At 41.7% G+C, this 21,335-nt stretch overlaps 1 protein-coding gene across 2 annotated transcripts in view; it reads right to left on the bottom strand.

The window, feature by feature from the left end:
* RICTOR (RPTOR independent companion of MTOR complex 2) overlaps positions 1-21,335 on the bottom strand; it is a 246,095-nt gene that overhangs the window by 40,641 nt on the left and 184,119 nt on the right. For both annotated transcript variants that reach the window (XM_089687825.1, XM_089687826.1), the window contains exons 18-26: positions 20,130-20,231; positions 17,693-17,739; positions 17,410-17,545; positions 13,905-14,104; positions 8,359-8,485; positions 4,969-5,133; positions 3,034-3,110; positions 2,874-2,952; positions 565-674 (exon numbers count right to left, since the gene is read on the bottom strand). In XM_089687825.1, coding sequence (XP_089543951.1) covers positions 565-674; positions 2,874-2,952; positions 3,034-3,110; positions 4,969-5,133; positions 8,359-8,485; positions 13,905-14,104; positions 17,410-17,545; positions 17,693-17,739; positions 20,130-20,231 — 1,043 coding nt within the window. The remainder of the gene's footprint in view (positions 1-564; positions 675-2,873; positions 2,953-3,033; positions 3,111-4,968; positions 5,134-8,358; positions 8,486-13,904; positions 14,105-17,409; positions 17,546-17,692; positions 17,740-20,129; positions 20,232-21,335) is intronic.

The raw sequence follows: 21,335 nt of genomic DNA, 5'->3' as shown, positions 1-21,335 counted from the left end.
CAATGCTAACATTGTTTTACTGGATGTACTTGTGCAGCCAATAAAGATTTTCAGCCTTGAGTCTACCGAGTTGCTGGCCTATATCAATCTACATTCAAGTTTGCACATCCCAACCACAGGTTTTCAGCCTTGGATAGCATCACCAGTAGTAGAGCTTGGGTATTGTATTCAGTGATATTATCATGGTACATGGCTCTTGTACATACTTTATTTATACAGTCAGTTTTCTGCTGTAAGGCAGCACAGTGGCTAAGTGGTCAGCACTTCCACCTTGCAGCACTAGGGTCGTTGGTTCAAACTTCACCCACGGCACTATCTGCTTGGAGTTTGCATGTTCTCCCTGCCTGCGTGGGTTCAAAGACATGCTGGTAGGTTAACTGGCTCCTGTCTAAACCAACCCTAGTATGTGTGAATGTGAGTTAGGGACCTTAGATTGTATACTCCTTGAGGGTTAGGGACTGATATGAACGTACAATATATATATATATAAAGAGCTGCGTAAATTGACGGCGCTATATAACTACCTGTAATTAAAAAAATAAAATAAAAAAAATATTCATTTACCTCTGATTACTGCGTCGGACATAGTTATCGCCATCAACAGGCTTTCGATAGGTGGTGAGAGCCTCGTTTAGCTGCTCTTCTATCAATTCAACATATTTTAGATTATATTCCTAGGGCAGACAAAAACAGAAGCCCATTCAAGCTACTAAACAGGAACTTAATACCAAACAATATAATCAGGTAATGTGCTATTAGAAAGCAGTGAGAGCTCAGTGGGTGTTCAGAAGAAGCCAACCTGTGCATAGCTGTGCATCCCATTTACTCTCTCATCATGGATCTAAACCTGCACAACGTTTACGGTAAAGTTGCTGATAAAGGGCTTACTGTACTCTAAACATCTGAAATCTGTGATGATACAATAAATGAGCTAATCCTGGAATGGCTGTCATTTTGCTTGGACTGAGACAGGCTTGTCATGACATCACTCAGTGTGTTCACACTGGGGATGCACATCTTGTAGATCTATCTCCGGCTTTAATAGTTTTATCACTCAAGCATTTGAATATTTAACCCCATAATGGGTGTTGATCTGCAATAAGATTGTAGCGCATTCCTGCACTAGGATGTAGGTATACAGCCCCATTTTAAGATTTTCCACATACACTTGCTTTGTGCACCTGAGACAACACAAGTTCTTGCAGGTAGCTGAGCACACTAACCCACAGGAAACTGCAGCCATTTGATAGTGAATGCATGACAACACAATGCTGCTAAAACACGGCTTTGCCATAAAAATCTGTCTCTCGCTGACCTTTGGCTATGGTATAAAAATATGGTTTAGAAAAAGCAGAAACTTCCCTTGGTGGATCAAAGCTTTTTCCCCTTTTCAAACATGATTTTTAGGAGGAGTAAACATAAACAGGAGCAAAAACTCCTATTTCAGTACATGCAGCTGGCAGAGCTGTTGCAATTTTTATCTTTTAGAAGGATTTATTATGTAAATAAAAGTATATATCATGCTGAAAATGTTAATACAATTAAAAAAACATTTTTCATAAAAAAACCCCCCAAAAAACCCTGAACTCCAGGAGTATATAAAAGGCACAAATGAAGGTTTCTTTGTATCCATGAATACATCATTAAATTTTTTTTTAAATGTGTAACTACCTGAATGTGGCCCCGCAGAAGCCGCTTTCAAATTCCCTGTTTAGGAGTCCTTAGACTGGGAGAGGAAGCAGTACAGGGTATGCTACAGTGAACATGTTCTGGCAAGGAGAATACTGATAGAACAGAAAGGCAGCGTCAAAAGCGTGTTAGTATCCTGCTTCTCCTTCACTATCCCGTGACAAGCTGGGAAAGGGACAAGGCTTAAAGCAGAGCTCTACCCAAAAGGGGAATTTCCGCTTTAAGCCTTTGTCCCCCGCCACCCATTAAGGATTGGCACCTTTGGGGACCGGGGAGGGGGGGGGGGACGGGGGGCAGGATGGGGAACGGGTACCTGAATTTGACAGGTACCTGCTCCCACTTCCTCTCTCCCCACAGTCTTCTGGGACACATGACAGCTCCCAGAAGACTACAGGACCTTTCAAAAAGTGCAGCATTTCTCGTGCATGCTCAGTGGGCACCCGGCTGTGAAGCCGCAAGCTGTCACATCCGGGTGCCCACACTGAAGATGCCGGGGAGAGTAGACGGCCGGTGAAACCAGCCGTGGTGAGCACACCACTGGACCAAGGGGCAGGTCAGTTTCTGTATTTTAAAAGTCAGCAGCTACAATTTGTGTAGCTGCTGACTTTTATATATATATATATATATTTTTTTTTTTCCAGCTGGAACTCCGCTTTAAGCCAGACATACATGGATCACAATTTATCCGGTTCAGCAGGGACCGGCTGAATTCCGATCCATGTATGGGCACCCTGGTTGTACACAAGTCAATCATTCGACTTGTATACAACCAGCCTGTCAGGTTTATTTTGAACGATTAGCGCTGCCGGCTATTAGCAACATTAATTGTGTTCTGCTGGCGGGAATGTTCCCAGTCAGCCGAACACAAAAGCACTGTGGGAAGGGATTCCCCCATCAACACAGGCATCCGGAGAGGAAGAAAAAAAAAATTGCGAAATCAATGAACTGCCTTTGTTGTCAGACTTAACTGCAGCAGAATTTCCTGCTCTGCCCGACAGGGCTGTACTGTGTGGCAGAGCTGTGTAACTCTCAGGACTGGATGGCCAGGAATACAAATCCTTTAGCAGGTAAAACCGCGTTCTTATTTAAATTTCACCTGTAGTTCAGCTTTAAAGAAGGATTCTTAGCTTACAAACGTATAGGTCTAACAAACTTAAGTTTAATGAAATATTTAGGTCTGATACCTTCTGCCATTTTTCCAGCTGCTTTGTGACATAACCCCTCTCATTTAAGTAAGAAAACCCCTTTGGAATTGACAGGAACCTGCAAAGAAAAAAACAGATTAGTAGATAAGAAGTAGTCAGGTTTCTTGTAAAATATTAACAGGTGAAAAATCAGGTTTACCTTATAAGTAGAAGCAGGCCCTTATCTCCAAGATGAGAGAGAGCAGGTTTCATCTGGATGAGTGCATGTAGATTAGCCTGCGGGACAGCACACAATGTTAACACCATACAGAGATCAACACTGTCCACATACATTACAGAAAAACTAGGACAAAGGAGAGCAGTTGGCCCTAGCAGCTAATCCAAATTTCATTTTCCTGCTGATTGTGTATTTATCTGTTATACGTTTGCAGATGTCCTAGGGAAATGTTATGGTAGGCCTCGTTTCCCTACTACCCTGTACACCCTTTTACTCATTTGAGGAGACAGTCTTTACGTTGGTCCCTATGGTGCCCATAAATTAGGACCTGTTCACATCGACATGCTTTAAAATGCAGTATACGTTTTTCAAAAATGCATATCACATATTTAACACGTTGCACCAAAATTTAATGCAAAGCATATGAGTTTTAGGTTTGTTTTGCATGCATTTTGAATGAATTTTCATCCCTGGTCACTTGAGAAAAAATTGACATGTGATTCAAAAAATGTTTCCATTGACTCTCATGGAAGAATCATTTTTGATGCAATTTTCAAACAGAGCATCAAAGATGCAGCAGGCAGGATGTTGTTAAAAAAACTGTGCAGAGACGCGATAGAATATAAATTTAACTATTTTTGTCTCCTAGATTGTAAGCTCCAAGGAGCAGGGCCCTCCTTTCCCTCTTGTATTGAACTGTATTGTTGCTGTATTGTCTCCCGTTATATTGTAAAGTGCTGAGCAAACTGTTGGCGCTATATAAATCCTGTATAACAATAATAATTTTTGTCAGGTAGCTGAACTTTTGAAAAGGTGCCTTTTAGTGCTGCAAAGGTGCACCAGTGTGAACTGGGCCTTAGACAGCTCCCTCCCTACTTTTACAGTTAACACCAAAAGGTGTCACCACTGGCCAATATTCCCTCCTCCACTGTTCCTGTGAGAACTAAAAAAAAAAAAAAGAAAAAAAAAAAAACTTTGAATTTCCCATCACTTTCAGTACCAGAGACAATAGTCACCAGGACCAAAAATAGGGTGAACATCCACAGTGGAGACAGAAATTAATATAAACCAGACAAAAGGCTGAATGATCAGAGCATTGGTCAGTAGCAATACACTTTGCAAAGAATACTCAATCACATGCAAGTAAAATATAAAAAACTGCACTTTTGCATGCATATGATTGGATGATGGAAGTCAGCAGAGCTTAACTTCATTTACTAAGTTCTTTAACAATTGCATTTGTAAAATGCTCAGTCTATGTGCTTTTAGTAAATCAACCCCAATGTTCTTACCCGGCTGCTCTTTCACAATGAAGTCTCTGTACTAACGATGCAATGTTATTACAGTGACCTCCTTGCTGAGCGCAACCCCCCTTCAGAATGCACCAGTCAGCGCTCGCAGCTATTGGCTGCAAGCGCTGATCAGCTGCTGGTTTTCCAGCCAGCTGTGAGATCAACTTATGTCAAACAAGGGCCTGTACACACGGGATGAATTTCGGCCGGTATCTATTGTATCAGCCCATGTGTACAGGGCTTTAGACTTGATGCACAAAGTTTATTTACCAGATTTAAAATATGTCACATTGCCCTTTAACTTCTGTATTGAGGAGATGACAGCAAGGTCTATGCAAGATGATCACTTAAAGGAGAAGAAAATGATTGAACATTTGGTTGGGAACTTTTACACTAGTTAAAAAATCTGTGACTGAAGTCCACAGTTGCTCCATGTTCCTGCTGAACAGTCACACTGCCCATGACAGAAGCTAAAGTACTGATTTAACAGCCCAAAATGACCAACAGAGCAGGAAAAAGCCACCAGCTCTGAACCTTTACATTTGGCCACAGCGGTTAAAGAATAGTAGCACCAACACACACTTATTCTAGGAAATATAAATGACATAAAATATTCTTTATTCACCTTGTCTTCACAGGCCTCATCTAAAATATCCAAGGCTTCCGAAGATATATTTTTGCTTTTGTCGTGTAGCTGCGTGACCAGTAACTCGATCCCCCAGTTGCTGAAAAACTCTACATTGGCTCTCAGAAGAACCCGTAAATGCTTTGTTGCGTACAGGCGACAGCTCTGCGCAGAATGAAAAGATGTCAAGTCTCCATCAAGCATTTTTTTTGTATTAAGATATTTTGAATAGTATATTACAAATCACAACAGAATTGGTTTTCAGGTCTGTAATTTGTTAAGTAAATCCACAAAGTTACTACTGGGCTACCCTTTGGGCTGGTTTTTGTGATATCAACTATGGGGTCAAGTTAAAGGATAAGTGCACATTTAGGAGCATGTTATGTTACACCCAGATTTAGGTGTAACATGCTCCTATTCATCCACCTCTAAAGCCCTTCCCCCGTGACAGGGGTTCCAAACAAATGGCGCAGTTGTGTAGGAATCTCCCAGCTGGCAACTGAATGAGGCAGAGAATGTGCGAGTGGTCGCTGGACGCCAGTGCCCTAGCACCCCACAGGCCCTGAGTGGAAGTCAAGCTGTCACACTGATAATTTATTTCCATTTTATGGTACACTGTGTGAATAGAAACATTTAAAGCGGAACTATACTTACCTCTGTTCTAGCGATGCCCACATCATGCTACTCCCCACCCGGTTGCCAACATCTTCGGGCGGGCAGCTTCTGGGTTTTATTCGACGGTCACAGTGGCCGGGTGGGGATGCGTGGGAATTTAGTCACATTCGGCACTGTACTTTGTTTTGTACAGTGATATGCATATGCCCAATCATCCAGTTGGGCTGGTTGCTCTTTTCACTGTAAAATGAACACCAAAATCTTCAGATGGTTAACAGTAGAAGATTTTGCGCTAATGGTGCCTTTGAAATCACACTGAGGCAATGTCTTTGCTAGAGGAAAGTATCCTCTATTGAAGGCACCTTTTTTGATGAAATTGAATGTCCACCTTATGTGATCCGGTGCTTTTGATCTTGAAAGGCAAAGAAACAGGTTCACATATCTGTCCCCCAACTGTACACACTTTGCTCTTCTGCCAATCCTTTCAGTTACCAAGAAAAAATTGGATTTTTCTACTCACTGTTTTCTCTATCATTCATTGAAGGACAAAGCGGAGTTTCTCATGGATGGGTTTGATACTGCAACCTTCAAAAGCAGGGCACTAGTACAACTTAAACTAATTGTATGCCTAAGGGGTAGCTCTCTGATGGTGGCCAAACCACCCATCTGCAACCCAGGATTCAGTTAGTAGCCAGCAGTAGAAGGACGGCAACACCAAACAATACTAGACAGGTGCTGTGCCCTTCAATAAATTCAGAGAAAAGGATTTTACAGTGAGTACAAAAATCCAATTTTCTCTATTGTTCACTGAAGGAATTTCTTACAGATGGAACGTCCAAAAGCAGTGCCAAAAAGACAGAAGGAGGGGTGGGCCCCCAACCAAACAAATGAACTAGAAAATGACCCCCAGGCGGAATGTAAACCACAGTCTGCAAGACTTTCCGGCCAAAGCTGACATCCACAGAGGCAGCGATAACTTTATAAAATTTGGTAAACATGTAAAATGATGGCCAAGTAGCTGCCTGAACAATAGAAGCAGAGTGATGAAAGGCCCAGGATGCGCTGGTGGAATGCGCCATAATTGGAAATGGAGCCTCGCAAGAGCATAGGCCTGGATCACTGTTCTACGAACCCATTTTGAAATGGTGGAAGACAAGGCAGCTTGACCTTGTCTAGGCCCCTCATCCTCCCACAACCCAGAAGGAGCGGTAACCCACACAGGAGAACAGGGGAAAAGGAGAAAGTACCCAGGAGCCAGGGAATACCTACAGCATAAACCCATTACACCCCTCCTCATCCAGGAGATGTAGTCATGGACTGCAGGATCAACGGGGGATCTGCATGCAGAAATCTCTAGGCAGGGTTTGAAACACCTATGATCCTATATGATCTGGGTGTCATAGGTCAATTAGCGTAGCCATAACAGAAAAACGGATCCAACCACTGTGCGCATCTGCAAGGGGGTAACTCCCTACCGGCAGCTCTGCAGAGCTGCAGTTAGTCGATGCAAACAAAAATTGTGAAGGAAAGGAAGAAAAGGAAAAAAAAAAAAATATCGAGAAACTAGGAAGCTACAAGATCCATGTTCGAACTTCTAAGATGCTAGGCAAAAACTGAATCTTGGTTTGCAGATGGGGGGTAAGGTGTGCTTTTAGTTTACGCTCCACTAGCACCCTGCTCCTAGAGGTGGCAGCATCAAACTCATCCGTGAGCATTTCAGCTGTCCTTCAATGAACAATAGAGAAAAGAGATGAAGTCTTGTGTAAACCTCAAGACATGATTTTGAGTATACAAAGGGCTAAGGACTACCCCCTAGCAATTCTGTGTCCATGATCTGCCAATCCCTAAGCACCAGTAGTGTCATGTGAGAGGAAAGGAAGTGACCCATATGCTCCTCATATCTGATAGTGCTGGGTATCTCTTTGCTTCTGGAAACTGAGCGAAGAATAAGCAAGCATGTGCAACTGGAGAAGACAGCAGTTAACTGAACCTGTTTCTGCAGTGAAACTACACAGGCAAAGCACAAGCTTCCCTTCCTTGGCATATGAACAAGAAAGAGCAAAGGGCTGTCCAAAATAGGGAAGAAGCATTCTTTTTTTTTTTTTTTTGACACCGATTAAAGTAAACATTATAGCTTGTGCGGGTTGCACACTATAAGTTCTTTTTCTTTCAGCCCAGCGGACTGAACGAGAAAAAAACCCAAAAACATACAGCTCGACGTACTAACACAAGCTATGTTAGTGTGGCGATCTCCCCGCTCAGCTATTCTGTTGTGACAGGAGGACTGACCAACTTCTGTTGGACAGGCTGCTGTAGACACGGTACCAGTTAATGGTGAATCAGCCGCTATTCGGCCTGTGTGTACCAGCCTCTACTTTTAACTGGTAAATGTCGATGTGGGAGATCTGGAAGGAGTGATGTCAGGAATCCCTCAGATGCACTGGCAGGGAGAATGTGAGCAATGCTTTGGCACTGGTCATGTGGCTGTTCTCTAAATGAATGACCCTTACTACAAGAAAAGGATACGCTTCTCAACTCCTTCAATGTCCTCCTTCCATCAAACTAGATTATATCATGCTGGATACATTTTTCAATAAATGTGTGACCATTACAAAGTTCCCTGTAAGTATACTCTTAGAAAATTAAAAGAAAGAGTGCACTTAAAAGTAAAAAGCACTAAAGAGGGATACATTAGGAATGCATTACGGCAACTCATTAACTTTCAGTAGCACTTCAGCCAACACAGAAAAACAAATGGGAATAAATAAGACTTACATCAGGAGATGCGGTTAAGGTTTTGGAGAGGATGACTCTGGCAAGCCCGTCTCGGCTGTAATCTAAACTGGAGACTGCCAGCTTCAATAAGTGGTCTTGATTTTTAAGTGAGCAAAGATTTAGGAGACTGCAATAAGAGATAAAATTACAGTATGAGCACAAAGACTTTTGTAAAAAATATATAATTCAGATAAGGATGGGAGGGAGGAGGTGGAGGGGGGTGAGAGAGCAGAGAGCTGACATCAAATACAGAAGGAAAGGAGGTGGATCCAGACAAGATTGTTGGCATACAAATCCAGAAAAGACTGTAGTCCCTCCCACAGGCATTTACCTTGATTTTAACAGAAAAGGTGCACTTCTCAGAGGGCTGGAAATATTTTTATGTATTAGCAGCTCACAGGGAATAGGATAAAGCTAACTAAAGAAAACCCATACATTCTCTTCTAACCAGGTACACAGCTTAAAGCACAGTTCAAATACATACACTCACCGATGCAATTTATAAGGAACACCTGTATATCTGCGAATTCATGCAACTATCAACATCAGCCAATCGCGAGGCAGCAACACAATGCATAAGGTCATGCAGACATCAATCAGGAGCTTCAGTTAAGGTTCACATCAAACACAGGAATAGAGGAAAACACAGGATTTATTACTTACCAGTAAAGTGCAGGACACAGGTTTCTTTAAATCAATAAGACTAGATTATATGCATCTGCCTTTAGGTCAGTGGTTTCCAAACTGCAGCCTTCGGGCTGAATGTGGCCCTTTGCTTGCCTTTATCCAACCCTTGGGACATTATTCATCCCACTGACACCAATAGTGGTGAATAACTCCCTCTGATACCAACAATGGGGTATTATTTCTCCCACTGACAATGATGGGGCATACCCTCCTCCTGGCACTATTCATTCTGCGGACATCAACGATGGGACACCATTTCTCCCACTGACAGCAATGAAGGGACATTATTTCTCTTACTGACACCAATGATGGGACACTATTTCTCCCAGCGACACCAACCATTGGAAACTATTCCTCCCACTGAAACCAACGAAGGGGCATGATTCCATCAACTGACACCAACAATGGGGGCACTATTCTTCCCCACTAATACCAATGATGGGGCACCATCCCTCCTCCTGCTAACCACAGGGATGCTATGTAATTTATTTTAATTCCCACTGCCCATCAAACCTGAAGCATCATCTACTCTCATTGGCCACAGTTCAGCCAGTAATTAGGACCTTTGTTTAGAAAGTTTCGATATTCCTGCTTTAGACATGGTCAAAAAAGGAAAGCTACAGGGACAATCCCCTATATAACCATCCAATCCCAGCTAGCCTCAGTTTTGTAGCAAGCAATAGCGAGATCATAAGAACAAGTAGGAGGGTACTGTGTCCTGTACTGTATCCCAGGAAATAGATTTTACTGAAAAGTTAAAAATCCTATTTTGCTGATTGTACAATACAGGACACAATCGTCTCTAAATCATTATGTCTTGGATGCCCAAAAGCAGTCCAACTGAGGGTTGGGCAACAACGCAAAAGAACATCAACAGGTCCAAATAACAAACAGGTCAAGAAGGGCTAGACAGGCTCAGAGGCCAGCTTGTAGCACCTTACATCCGAACTTGGCATCACAGGAGGCCTAAACATCCACTGGGTAAAATGTACCTATCGTATGAATAGAATCCAAGAGAGCAGCTTGCAAATCTGAGAAACATACGTCTGATGCTGCAAAGCCCATGGAGCTCTAACAGATCTAGCAGAACTGACTTTATCAAGGAAGGGACGAAAGACTACTCTTCAGACTATAGACCTTAACAATAACTTGTCTGATCCATTCAGCAATGGTGGAGCGAGAGGTAGGGAGACCATAAAAGGAATCTCCAGTAAATCCAAACTCCTAAAAGCGGCAATGAACGTCACCAGGGCACCACATCCAGACAGGAGATACATTTTTCTAGAATGTTTCAGAGCAGGACATAAGAAAGGAAGGCCAATATTCTGATTAGGTGGAAAACAGAGACCGCCTTCAGGTGCAAGGCCGCCTTAGGCCTCAAGACAACCTTGTGTAACACTAAAAATGCCTCCTTCTCTGGCTACCACCATGAATCTGCCCCCTGGTAAGAGAACTGAATCGTAAATCCATAGAGGAAAAGGCATGGCACCTCCATCAAAACAGTCAAACAGTCCTGCACTAGTTGTTCTTAAGCAGGACAAGTAAACTGGCACAAAAACTACATTAACCCTAGCCATCCGGGACTACATAACTGTGCCACCAGAAGGGTGAACATCAGTCTTTCACACCCAAACAGGAAAAGAATGGGCACACTGGAAGAATGTTTAACCCTGCAACAAGCCTTCCGGTGACTGCCTGTGTAAATATGACAAGTAGTAAGATGGATGCAATCCACACACTTATGTAAGTGCCAATTAAAATTACACCAAAGCACTTAAAACCCCCCTAAAAAAAAAATGTTGAGACCCCCGCCCACACTTGAACATAATTGCATACATTGGGGGCACCTACACCTGAAAACTTCAATTGTAATATATGTTACATCTCACCTCACATTCAGGAGTGACAGCAATAATTCTTGGCCCATTGTTTTATTTATTATTATTTTATTCTCTGGGATGTAAAAATATAGAATGGTTGGGGGTTTTAACTAATCTTCAGGCCTAAAATGATTTTTTTTAAACATGTGCAAAATGGCTCTGGAGGCAAAATGGTTAAAAGGACTTGTGCCCTGTACACAACACTTCAGTAGAAGGAATAAGAGGTATTTAACCCCAACCTGACTTTTCCTTCCACAGTGGACATACCCATGCAGAGGTCTTCAGGGACTGGGCTCTGCATCAGGCAGGCTAACTCTGCATGCTGAACTACGTGGCAAGGGAAGAACTCACAGCAGGATATAGTACAAAGGCAACATTCCAGCCCCACAGCTTTCATCGGGCAGGGTCCGGAGTACAGTCCCCCAAGGCTCAGACGAAGATTTAAAAGCTGCATAAAAAGCCACAGGGACTGGATCAGCCAAGAGATTATGGAATCATCATGGAAGAACCTAGCCTGGAAGAAGCTATCCAGTGGGAGAGAGCAAAACCTCCATAAAAAAATGTAAGCTTCTCTCTAGAGAGTAGAAGTCCATCATCTAAGGAAACTACTAAAAAAGTAACTGAGAATAGCACTTAATAGCAGGTATTATATAGGGGATGTTGCCTGCAGTTCAACCACCTGAAGATAGCTGCACATAACCCAGTCTGTGCTCTGCACTGTACCATCAGGAAAAGTGATTGTGACTGTGACATGACTATTGGTGCCAAACAAGCTGGTTAGAGAATTTCTCTGATTGCTAACCTCCTAAGATTATCACACACAACGGCTTGTAGAGTTTACGCAGACTACAATGAAAAGCAAAACACCTGGAGTTCTATGGATGGAAACACCTTGTGGGTGAGAGAAGACAGAAAAGAATGGACAGACCTGCTTGAGCTAAAAACTAAAGCTAAAATAATGGCGACATGGACCAGAATTTTGAAAAGAGGTGTTGAATGTGGAATACATGCCGGGAGAACTAACGTTTGTTTGGAAAGCACAGTGAGGTCCTAGACCTATACCATATATATTGTCCCTAAGAAATTGCTCCATGAGTGTATATGTAAAATGCCTAAGCAGATATTTTTTTTTTAATTCTGCATGAGAATTAAAATAACTTATTTTTTCTTCATGATCCAGACTCAGCAGACAGTCCCTCCTTGAGACCTCCCAGGACACAATACAGTGGATGAGCATTGCAGCCTGTTCTAAGAGCCTGTGTCTAGATTATGAAAGAGCAGCAGCACACTGATGAGATAATCTCTCTGCTCTTGAGAAAGCTGTTTAAATCTGGGTATACACAGCCAGTTTCTTTTGATTCAACTAGTTGAAGGAAACATCCACATAAACCTTTTTCAGACTTATGGCTCTCTGGTGTCCCAATAAACAATTATCAATATAAGTTGTGATGTCCTCTTTAAGCGCCATATTTCCAACAGCTGCCCCTCAGGTCATACACAAGGAAAGCAGACTGGTTAAAAAAAAACATATGGGAAGTGGAAAGAGTAGTGCAATAAAAAGTTTTTTTAATAGATGCAATGAGTAAAATAAAAGTAACCAACTCACATGCTTCGCAATGTGCGCTTGACAGCCTCAAATTTAATCCCTGGTAGGACTCAGAGCTATAGCTGTTAAGACTAGACCTGCTGGACTCTCCCGGACTGTTTGTGTCGGCAAGCCAGAGAAGAGTGGCCGCTTGCACACACAGCGCCTTGTCCATGTGACATACAGGGCTAGTAAAGAAGCTGTCAGCAGCTGAGACAGCTCACAAACCACTTCCTGGAATGATGTGGGGGGTTGCAATGGCTATGCTGCGTCCTCCAGGGAGGCAGTTACAGGCACATTTGTTCATTACTTTTATTTTAAATACAGCACCTATTACTAAGACGTTTTATTGTGCTACTCCATGTGCTACCCTGCTGTTTGTTTCGTGTGAATGAAAAAAAAAAAAAAAGATGTACAGATCCTCGCATCAACACGGATGATGTGCAATGCAGGGATCTCCCTTGCCGCACTACTGTATTCTGACAGGAGGTACTCCCCTTGTCAGAATATACAAAACAGCGCTTGCAGCTATTGGCTCAAAAAGCAGATCGAATGTTGGTTTACCAGCATGACCATTCGACAGAAGCCAGTGGTTAGACTAGCTACTGTTGAACAGAAAGCTGTTGACATGGATTAAAAGTCGGCCGATTCCTGCTGAACCGGGCAATTTTCATTCCGTGCATACCCTGCTTTAGACAGTTCTATGCAATGCAACTGAGACTAATGGACTTAATGTGCTATCCCACTCTTCTAGTATGAAAGCAGCCAAAGGAGTCCAAGAGTTCTATGTGCAGATTCACACATGGCCAAAAGTCAGATATTTTAGTTAGCTGTAAAACTGGATAAAATGTTAGTATGTTTGCTGGGATGCCATAGTCCTTTAAGAATTTTGTTGATTTAATAGAAGCGGTATATGATGTAAGGTGCAGTTTACCAAGTATAATATGCCCATCTCTAAATGCTTTTTTTTGTATTTATCCCTACATAACAGACACTGGTCTAGAAATCAGAGCGGAGAAAATTCAGCCCAGCATCATGGCATATCAAGAGAGAAGGGGAGCCAGCAGGCAGAAAAGGGACTTTTACTGAAAAGAAAACAAAACATTAAAAGTAACTGCCAACAAATATTCACAAATGCACTAGAGTTTTGTGTTTCAGAAAAAGCTGAAGATTAAACAAACCCATTTTATGAAGAACATGCAACTCCAATATTCACAGGCTAAGTAACCAAGGTGCACAAGGGAGACATCGTTTACAAGTACATAGAACAGACTCTCTGTGCACACGCACACATGAAGGCAAGAGCTCTGGGGGACCAAGCTAAGTGAAGTGACAGACAGCATCATATATTTAATGTTTTACTTTGCACATAGTTCTACTGTATGATGTCTTACCACTGAAACACATTGCATTTCTCCAGCATCTTGACTCCATGAGGGTGACAGGAGAGGGTACCAATAAAGAGGAAATAGTACTGGCAGAGTGTGTTCAGTAAGCCGTTGTTTTGCAGACTGCGCTCTTGTTTCATGCCTGACGTGGTCGTCAGCCACAGAACAATGTCCTTCACCAACTCCTCCAGGTAGCCCTGTCCATCCTGCAAGGAACAAAAAGTAAATTTAAAGTATATTAATAAAATAGGTAATAAAGGTATTAATAAAATACAGTTTTCACCTAATTTTTCTACGTTTTTCCTTATTCTTCAATTCCTGATGGATTCCTCCAGTTTCCTATAAAGATCTGTTTGTTTTCTTTTCAAAACTGCAAACTGGTCTTCTACCAATGGTCAGCTATGCATGTGACCATACATTTTGCTTTCTCTGCCATAGCAGGCTTTTGACAGTTTCATTATGGGACCTAAACTAAACCTACTGAACACTTTAAAACATTTAAAGGTGAAAGTTCTGCCTAGTAAGCTCCCATTTACACACAGGCGGCCTGTTACAGCATGTTATTGCATAAATGTTAACATTGGTTGGTGGCTGTAAAGGCTCAAGGTTTTTTACCTGTATACATTCTATGCATAAAAGTAAAAAACCTTCTGTGTGCAGCAACCCCTCTCCTAATACTTACTTGAGCCCCATCGCTATCCAGCAATGTGCATGAGAGCCTCAGCTCTCCAAGGACTCTCCCTTCTCATTGGTGCAGACTGCAGCAGGAGTCATTGGCTCCCATTGCTGTCAATCACAGTCAGTGAACCTATGAGGAGAGAGAGGGGAGCATGGACGAGCTGTAGGTGTGCGTGTGAAAACAAATGTACAATCCAAACACACACGTTCCTGTGTTAAAAATGGCTGTTTGTGTATACGTGGGTGCTGCAGTGACTGTCGGCTGGAATCGAACAGAATCTGCAAGGGACAATGTCATCAGCACACCGAGGATCACCAATATGGGTCCAAAAGTTTTAATGAACGATCGCATAGTTACAGCAAGGCAACGTTTCAGAGTCTCACAGGACCCCTTCATCAGGCATGTGTGTGTGAAAGGATAAGCAGAGCAGCGGGTAAGGAGTGAGCCTGCTTGGGTGCCCCTCATAACAAGCTGCTTGCTTTGGGGGCACTAGGCAGGAGGGAGGGGCCAGGAGCGCCAGCGGCGGACCCGAGAAGAGGAGGATCGGAGCTGATCTGTGCAAAACCAATACACAGAGCGGGTAAGTATATGTCTGCTATTTAAACAAAAAGATACACCAAAACTGGGAACTGCACTACTTTTTCCAACACAGTAGACTACAACTCATGGCAGTTTGTTACCATACTTTGTTGAGCACTGCAAGGCATGTGCGTTGGAGGTGCGTAGCCCAAGTACATATTGCTGTCATTGGAAATTAACTGCACCACAAAACTATCATGGGAGTGATTCCGTTTTTATGCAAGTTATGTTGTCTCTAGAATTGCAGAAGCTACAAGTAGAATGTTGTTTGTAACTGAACTAATGGCGCCACTTTATCTCCGGTCAAAACAGACCAATTAGCTTTGCTTTTAATAATACTGAATGATGTTACAAATCTATACATTGTTGCTTATTTCCCTGCTTTATATATTTGTTACTGTACTTTGTACAAAATACAATAATAGGCTACTAAATATATATTAAAAAATAAAAATATAAACAAAACAAAAACAATTGCCCTGCAACTTGGGTGCTTGGCATGTTACCCCTCCCCAATGTATAGAAAACTGCCTTGCAAAAATAACCCTTGAGCACCCCCTGTGTCAATTATTGGCTGTGAACCAAGCAGTCCTCAGACAGATCAGTTCACAGACACTATGTACCAAGACAATCCAAGCTGTGACACAGTGATAAAAAATGTAAACAGTGCAGTGTTTACATTACTCTTATAATGGAGGGTAGGAGAAGGCAGGAACTAATAAAAGAATAAATCATTCATTCATTTGCTCCAGAGTAATTACAGGTTAGTACTGATGTAGTTAAAGTGGATCTTCACTCTCTAAGTCAACACTATTTTCAAGCCCTATGCTGCTAGCATTATTAAACAGATCGGAGGGTATATTTTAACTGCTTCACGGCCGTCTACCACAGATTTTCTGTGGCTGCGCGCCCTCCCCTGCGGGTAGGGGGTGCATGCCCGCTGACCCTTCTGTTCTGTCATTCGCTACAGCTCAAGCCAATCAGTAAGTCCCAGGCAATGATTTACGGCTGAGACCTGCTGATCAGCTTAGCTAATGACAGTTCAGAGCTCTGTGTTTACTAACACAGGGCTCTGAACAGAAAGCAATAATGTGTTTGAAAAAACAAAGATATTGTTTAGTAAACACAGCACACAATCAACACATTACATATAGTTAGGCACACAGGTAACCTTTTGATTGCCCCTAGAAGTTAACCCCTTCCCAGCCAGTATCATTTGTGTGACAGTGTATAGTATCAGCACTGATCACTGAATTAGTGTCACTGGAGATTTCAGTGTCATTTAGTCAGTTCACACCCAGCATCAGTTAATGCCAGATTGCCCGCTGCACTACAACAGTCCCACTATAAATCGCTGATCACTGCCATTACTAGTATAAAAATAAATAAAAATTCCAGTACATATACCATAGTTTGTAGATGCTATAACTTTCACACAAACCAGTCAATATACAGTATTTGGGATTTGTTTTAACCAAAGACATTTAGCAGAATACATTTTGGCCTAAATGTGTGAAGAAATTAGATTTTTTTATTACAGCAGAAAGTAAAACATATATATTTTGGTTTTTTTTTTTTACAAAATTTTCAGTCTTTATTCCTTTATACAACAAAAATTAAACTCAGTGGTGATCAAATACCACCAAAAGGAATCGTTATTTGTGTGAAAAAAATTATACAAATTTCATTTATGTGCAGTGATGCATGACTGCGCAATTGCCAGTTAAAATAGCGCTGTGCCGAAAAGGCAAAAATTGGCCTGGTCATGAAAGGGATAAAACCTTTCCAGAGCTGAAGTGGATATTTAGTTTTTCTTTCTTTTTTTTTATTTCTTCAAGTCACTTCCTGGCTTCCAGGCCTAGGCAAATGTCATACATCACAGGAGTCTTTAGGAGGGGAGAAGGGGTTTTCTCAGCTCCTGCGCGCCTGAGCTAAGAGCAGATGGATTCCAGGAAGTAAATGCTACATGAATCAGCTGCCCTTACTTAAGAGGGCTATGGCCAGACATGCTAAGGAGTGTTATTCAAAGCGATTTCTCCACAAAATAAGGCATGGTTACATCGATGGATGGGTTCATTTGCTTTGAAAATAAAAATGAATGAAATTGCATTTTTGGTTTGTGGTGCTCAGGTGCAGTGCAGTTCCACTTTAAGTTCACATACACCACAGAAAAGAGAAGCAATGAATAATTTAGGTAATGTTTCCCTTAGTGCTAAAGTGAGAATTTGACACTTGACTCTAAATGTGACTCACCTCCTCCGATTCTAGCAGGAACTCTGTGAACTGGCAACCTACTACAGTCAGCTTCTTGGCTTTATTGTATTCCAAATCTAGATTGGCATAGAGCTTGCTGCTGGGCTTGTAAAAATACAGTAGCCGCCGTACAAACCTTTAGGCATGAGAACAAAGTGAAACAAGTTACAGAAGTGGGATAAAAGCTGAAGCTGTGAAGGAGTTACTATTGGTTCACCTAATCAAAGTAGAACGCAGGTGCATATAGACAGTAAAGACAGTAAAATAGGCAAGGAGTTTATACCTGTGCAGCTGCTCATCCTTACAGTTTTTCAGATTCACATTTGGCCACTAAAACAAAACCAAAAAGAAAAGAATTGTGATTTAAATGTGTGAAACTTTTAAATGCTGCCCTTTTCACTCATTATGGGTAAAAACTTGCTGTACAAACAATAATGTATCGAAGTAAACTAGTGGACTGAAAACTACTGGCTGGAGAAGCTGATAGCAGCAGTTGGTGGCATCTGATCATACATTTATTATTATATTATTATACAGTGTTTATAAAGCGCCAAAAGGTTTGCTCAGCGCTGTACATTAAAGTGGGGGGACAGTACATGAGACAATACAGTAACAATACAATACACGAGGGGTTCGAGGGCGGTGCTCTTTGGAGCTTACAATCTAGGAGGTTGTCTATTTAGGTATCCATTTAAGTAGCCCAGGAGCCCCAAAAATCCACAAATAAAGTGGGAGAGGTCAGTACCTGACATTTTACAAATGCTGTGATGTGCATAAATCAGTGTTTTGGGGCTTCGAGCCTTATGCACTCCTAATGCCAGCTTAATGTTGATCTCCAGCTTCTAGTGAAGTTTCGATAGTTTTTATGGACCAAGCTTTTTACTTCACTAAGATATGTAGAGGCTTTCAGCGCTGCATGGACTGTACGTAACCTCAGCTACAGACAGCGTACAGTAAAAAAGCATGAGCAAATGAATGCTGAAACTCCTGCGCTGGACGATGAGCCCCACAATGTCAGCAACCCCACATGGAGTATTTTTGAGAATGCATGCCTTGCTGCCCTCAACGGACCAGGGAAATCCAAAGAAGCTGTGTGCAAAGAAACAAACAGAGGGTCTAGTGCATTACCTTCTAAAAATGAGAATTATTGAATAAAAAGTAGTATACTCACAAAAGAATAAAATCAAAGGCACATTACAAAAAAAGACAGCATGGTCCAATCTCCCTAGATGGTGGCTATTGGGGGACTGTAGGTCAGAGCCCAAAACACGTCAGCCATTTGGAGGCCTACAGTCCCCCAACAGTCACCATCTAGGGAGATTGGACCATGCTGTCTTTATTGTGATGTGCCTTTGATTTTATTCTTTTGTGAGTATACTTTTTATTCAATAAATCTCATTTTTAGAAGGTAATGCACTAGGCCCATGCGCCCTCTGTTTGTTTCTTTGCGCACATACAGTGTACAGCACTGTGTTCCAGCAGTGGCATAGGATATCAGCATTAATAGGCTTAAAAAGTACACCGATTTATTTTATACATTGTTATTGCTTACTCTGTTCCCCTATTTCATATACACAAATCTGTAGCTACTAGAAAGCACATGCTGTGCTGAATGACTGCCTAAATCTAAACCTGTACCAGACTAACCCTGTAGAGAAGACACCATGACATGTCAGAGTTTGACTGTCTGTGACTGCAGATCACTCCTGGAGCCTCTCACCTACCAATGCAAATAAAAACCTCGAAGTACATAGAAGTTCCACACCATGACACTTCCCATATTCTGACTAATAGGGTTTTTGTATTCTCACTTCATGTGGGCTCTGTATAGAGACAAATAATGAAACTAAAGGTATGATTCATCACTCCATGGTGCCTTGTCTTCAGTGCAAGTGGTTTATTGCATAGAGTTTACCTGCTGGTGTGCTTAAGAATGTGAACAGAACAAGTCACTTTTAGTAGTGTACAGTAATTCATACTGTGACACCCCCACAGTGAGCAATCCCAACAAAATGGGTTTAGCAATGTAATGCACTGTGATTGGATTAACCACATCTACTGTCCTGTGCGCAGGAATCCCAGCATGTATATATAATCAGGAACATTTGTATATTTGTAATAACATATATAATTCATGTACATTTGTAATACGGAAACCCTAAAGTATCTTAAAGTTACAGCTTTATTTGCATTGTCACTGTTTCACTTTTGCTGGAGACGTGTAGAAGTCCTCCATTCCCCAGAAGTCAGCAGAATACATCATATGAACACACATATTACTTTTAGGGCCAATTCACACTGCCCATCCGTGAAATCGCAGAGCGTTTCAGCGTTTCCGCTGTGCTAGGGGCAGTGTGATGCATGATTAATTGCATTGCACTGCTCCTATTTTTTGTTTTGTTATTATAATAACCTTATGTGAAGTATACAAAACACGCACTACATTCACAGCAATGTCGAATGGCGCGATGTTCTGTGCTGCCCGACATTGCAGCGTGATTCAGGCTGGTGTTCTGTGGTAAAATGCAGCATGCCTGAATTTTAGTGCAGTGCTAGGCTGTGTTACACTGTGAATGGGATACATAAGAATCAATTGTTTCCTGTGTGTCCCTGAGGTTGCAGACGTTTTACAATACGGTAAAACACCTGTCACCGCACACAGTGTGATTTCGGCCTTAAACAAAATATACGATGTGAAACAAACATCAAGTAAGTAGTACCTTGAGTATGGTCCCTATAAGATTCCAGTTCCATTCAAGGTTCTCTTTGTGAATGAGGACTTGGCTATCTCGAAGATTCATTGCTACGGCTTCTTCTGTATCCTACACATAAAGAAATATAAACGATATATTAAAAATTATCTTCTCAAAATGAAAATAAAATAAAGGGAGAAGGCTCTAGACCTACAGAGTATAATTTAGATTTTATAGGCATTCCTCATACAATTAATCTTGCTATACGCTTACAGAAAATTAGCCGGTGCAGCAGGAATCGGACGCATTTTGGTATGTATACCGCTGTCTTTTTAACTAATGACCAGCTTCTGTCCTAAGGTCATGCTGGAAAGCTAGCATTTGATAAGCACTTGTAGCTAATGGCTGCAGTGCTGATCTGTGTATTCTGGCGGGGGAAGAATACAATCGAACAACGGGGGAGATCCCTGCATGGATATCGCTTGTATTGATGCAGGGCTCTGATTTTTTTATTTTTTGTTCAACCCACTGTGGTAAACTCACACCTTGCTTTAAGATCTTCACTTCTCAGGAATGCCATATACTTAAGGTTTCAAATTGCTTTATACCAGAATAGCTTTGTGACAAGATAATAGACAGAGAGCAGGGTATAATTCTCTCTTTACAGAATGCTACTGTGAGGTACGGTAAACAGCATGAGATGTCATTACAGATGTAATAGCAATGATAGTGTAGCCTTATGCCTCTACAGGAACATTAAATGCTTACTGCTTTATGGATAAAGAGTAAAGTGAGCGGTATGCAGAAGTGGCCTGCCTTAGGGCTCATGCACACTGCCTCTCCTGAATGTGCTGGTGATTTATATTTCCCCAGGCTGTAAACTCTCCTCTTCACATATTATTATTGTTGAACAGGATTTATATAGCTCCAACAGTTTATGCAGCGCTTTACAACATAAGGGCAGACAGTGCAATTACAATACAATTACACAGTATTCACCTGTAAACAAATGTGTGTGCATGAACACAGACTAACAGATGTGCTTTTATAGGCTAAAAAAAACCCCAAAACAAAAAAAAAAACCCATAACACACCCATAAAAGAGGGTTTTTGCATCCCTCTGTGCATAATCCCTTTCTAGTAACAGTAATGACTTTAGGACTTGCTTTGGAATAAACATTTGCCATCTTGTAAGGAACATCAAGAAATGTTAGCTGCTTAAGCAGTAACCTG

This window comes from Staurois parvus, unplaced genomic scaffold (assembly GCF_062004578.1).
Source record: "Staurois parvus isolate SC_StPar_1 unplaced genomic scaffold, SC_StPar_1.0 ptg000438l, whole genome shotgun sequence".
NCBI lineage: Eukaryota > Metazoa > Chordata > Amphibia > Anura > Ranidae > Staurois > Staurois parvus.
The sequence above is the reverse complement of the archived record's forward strand: the minus strand, read 5'-3'. Positions and strand labels throughout refer to the sequence as shown.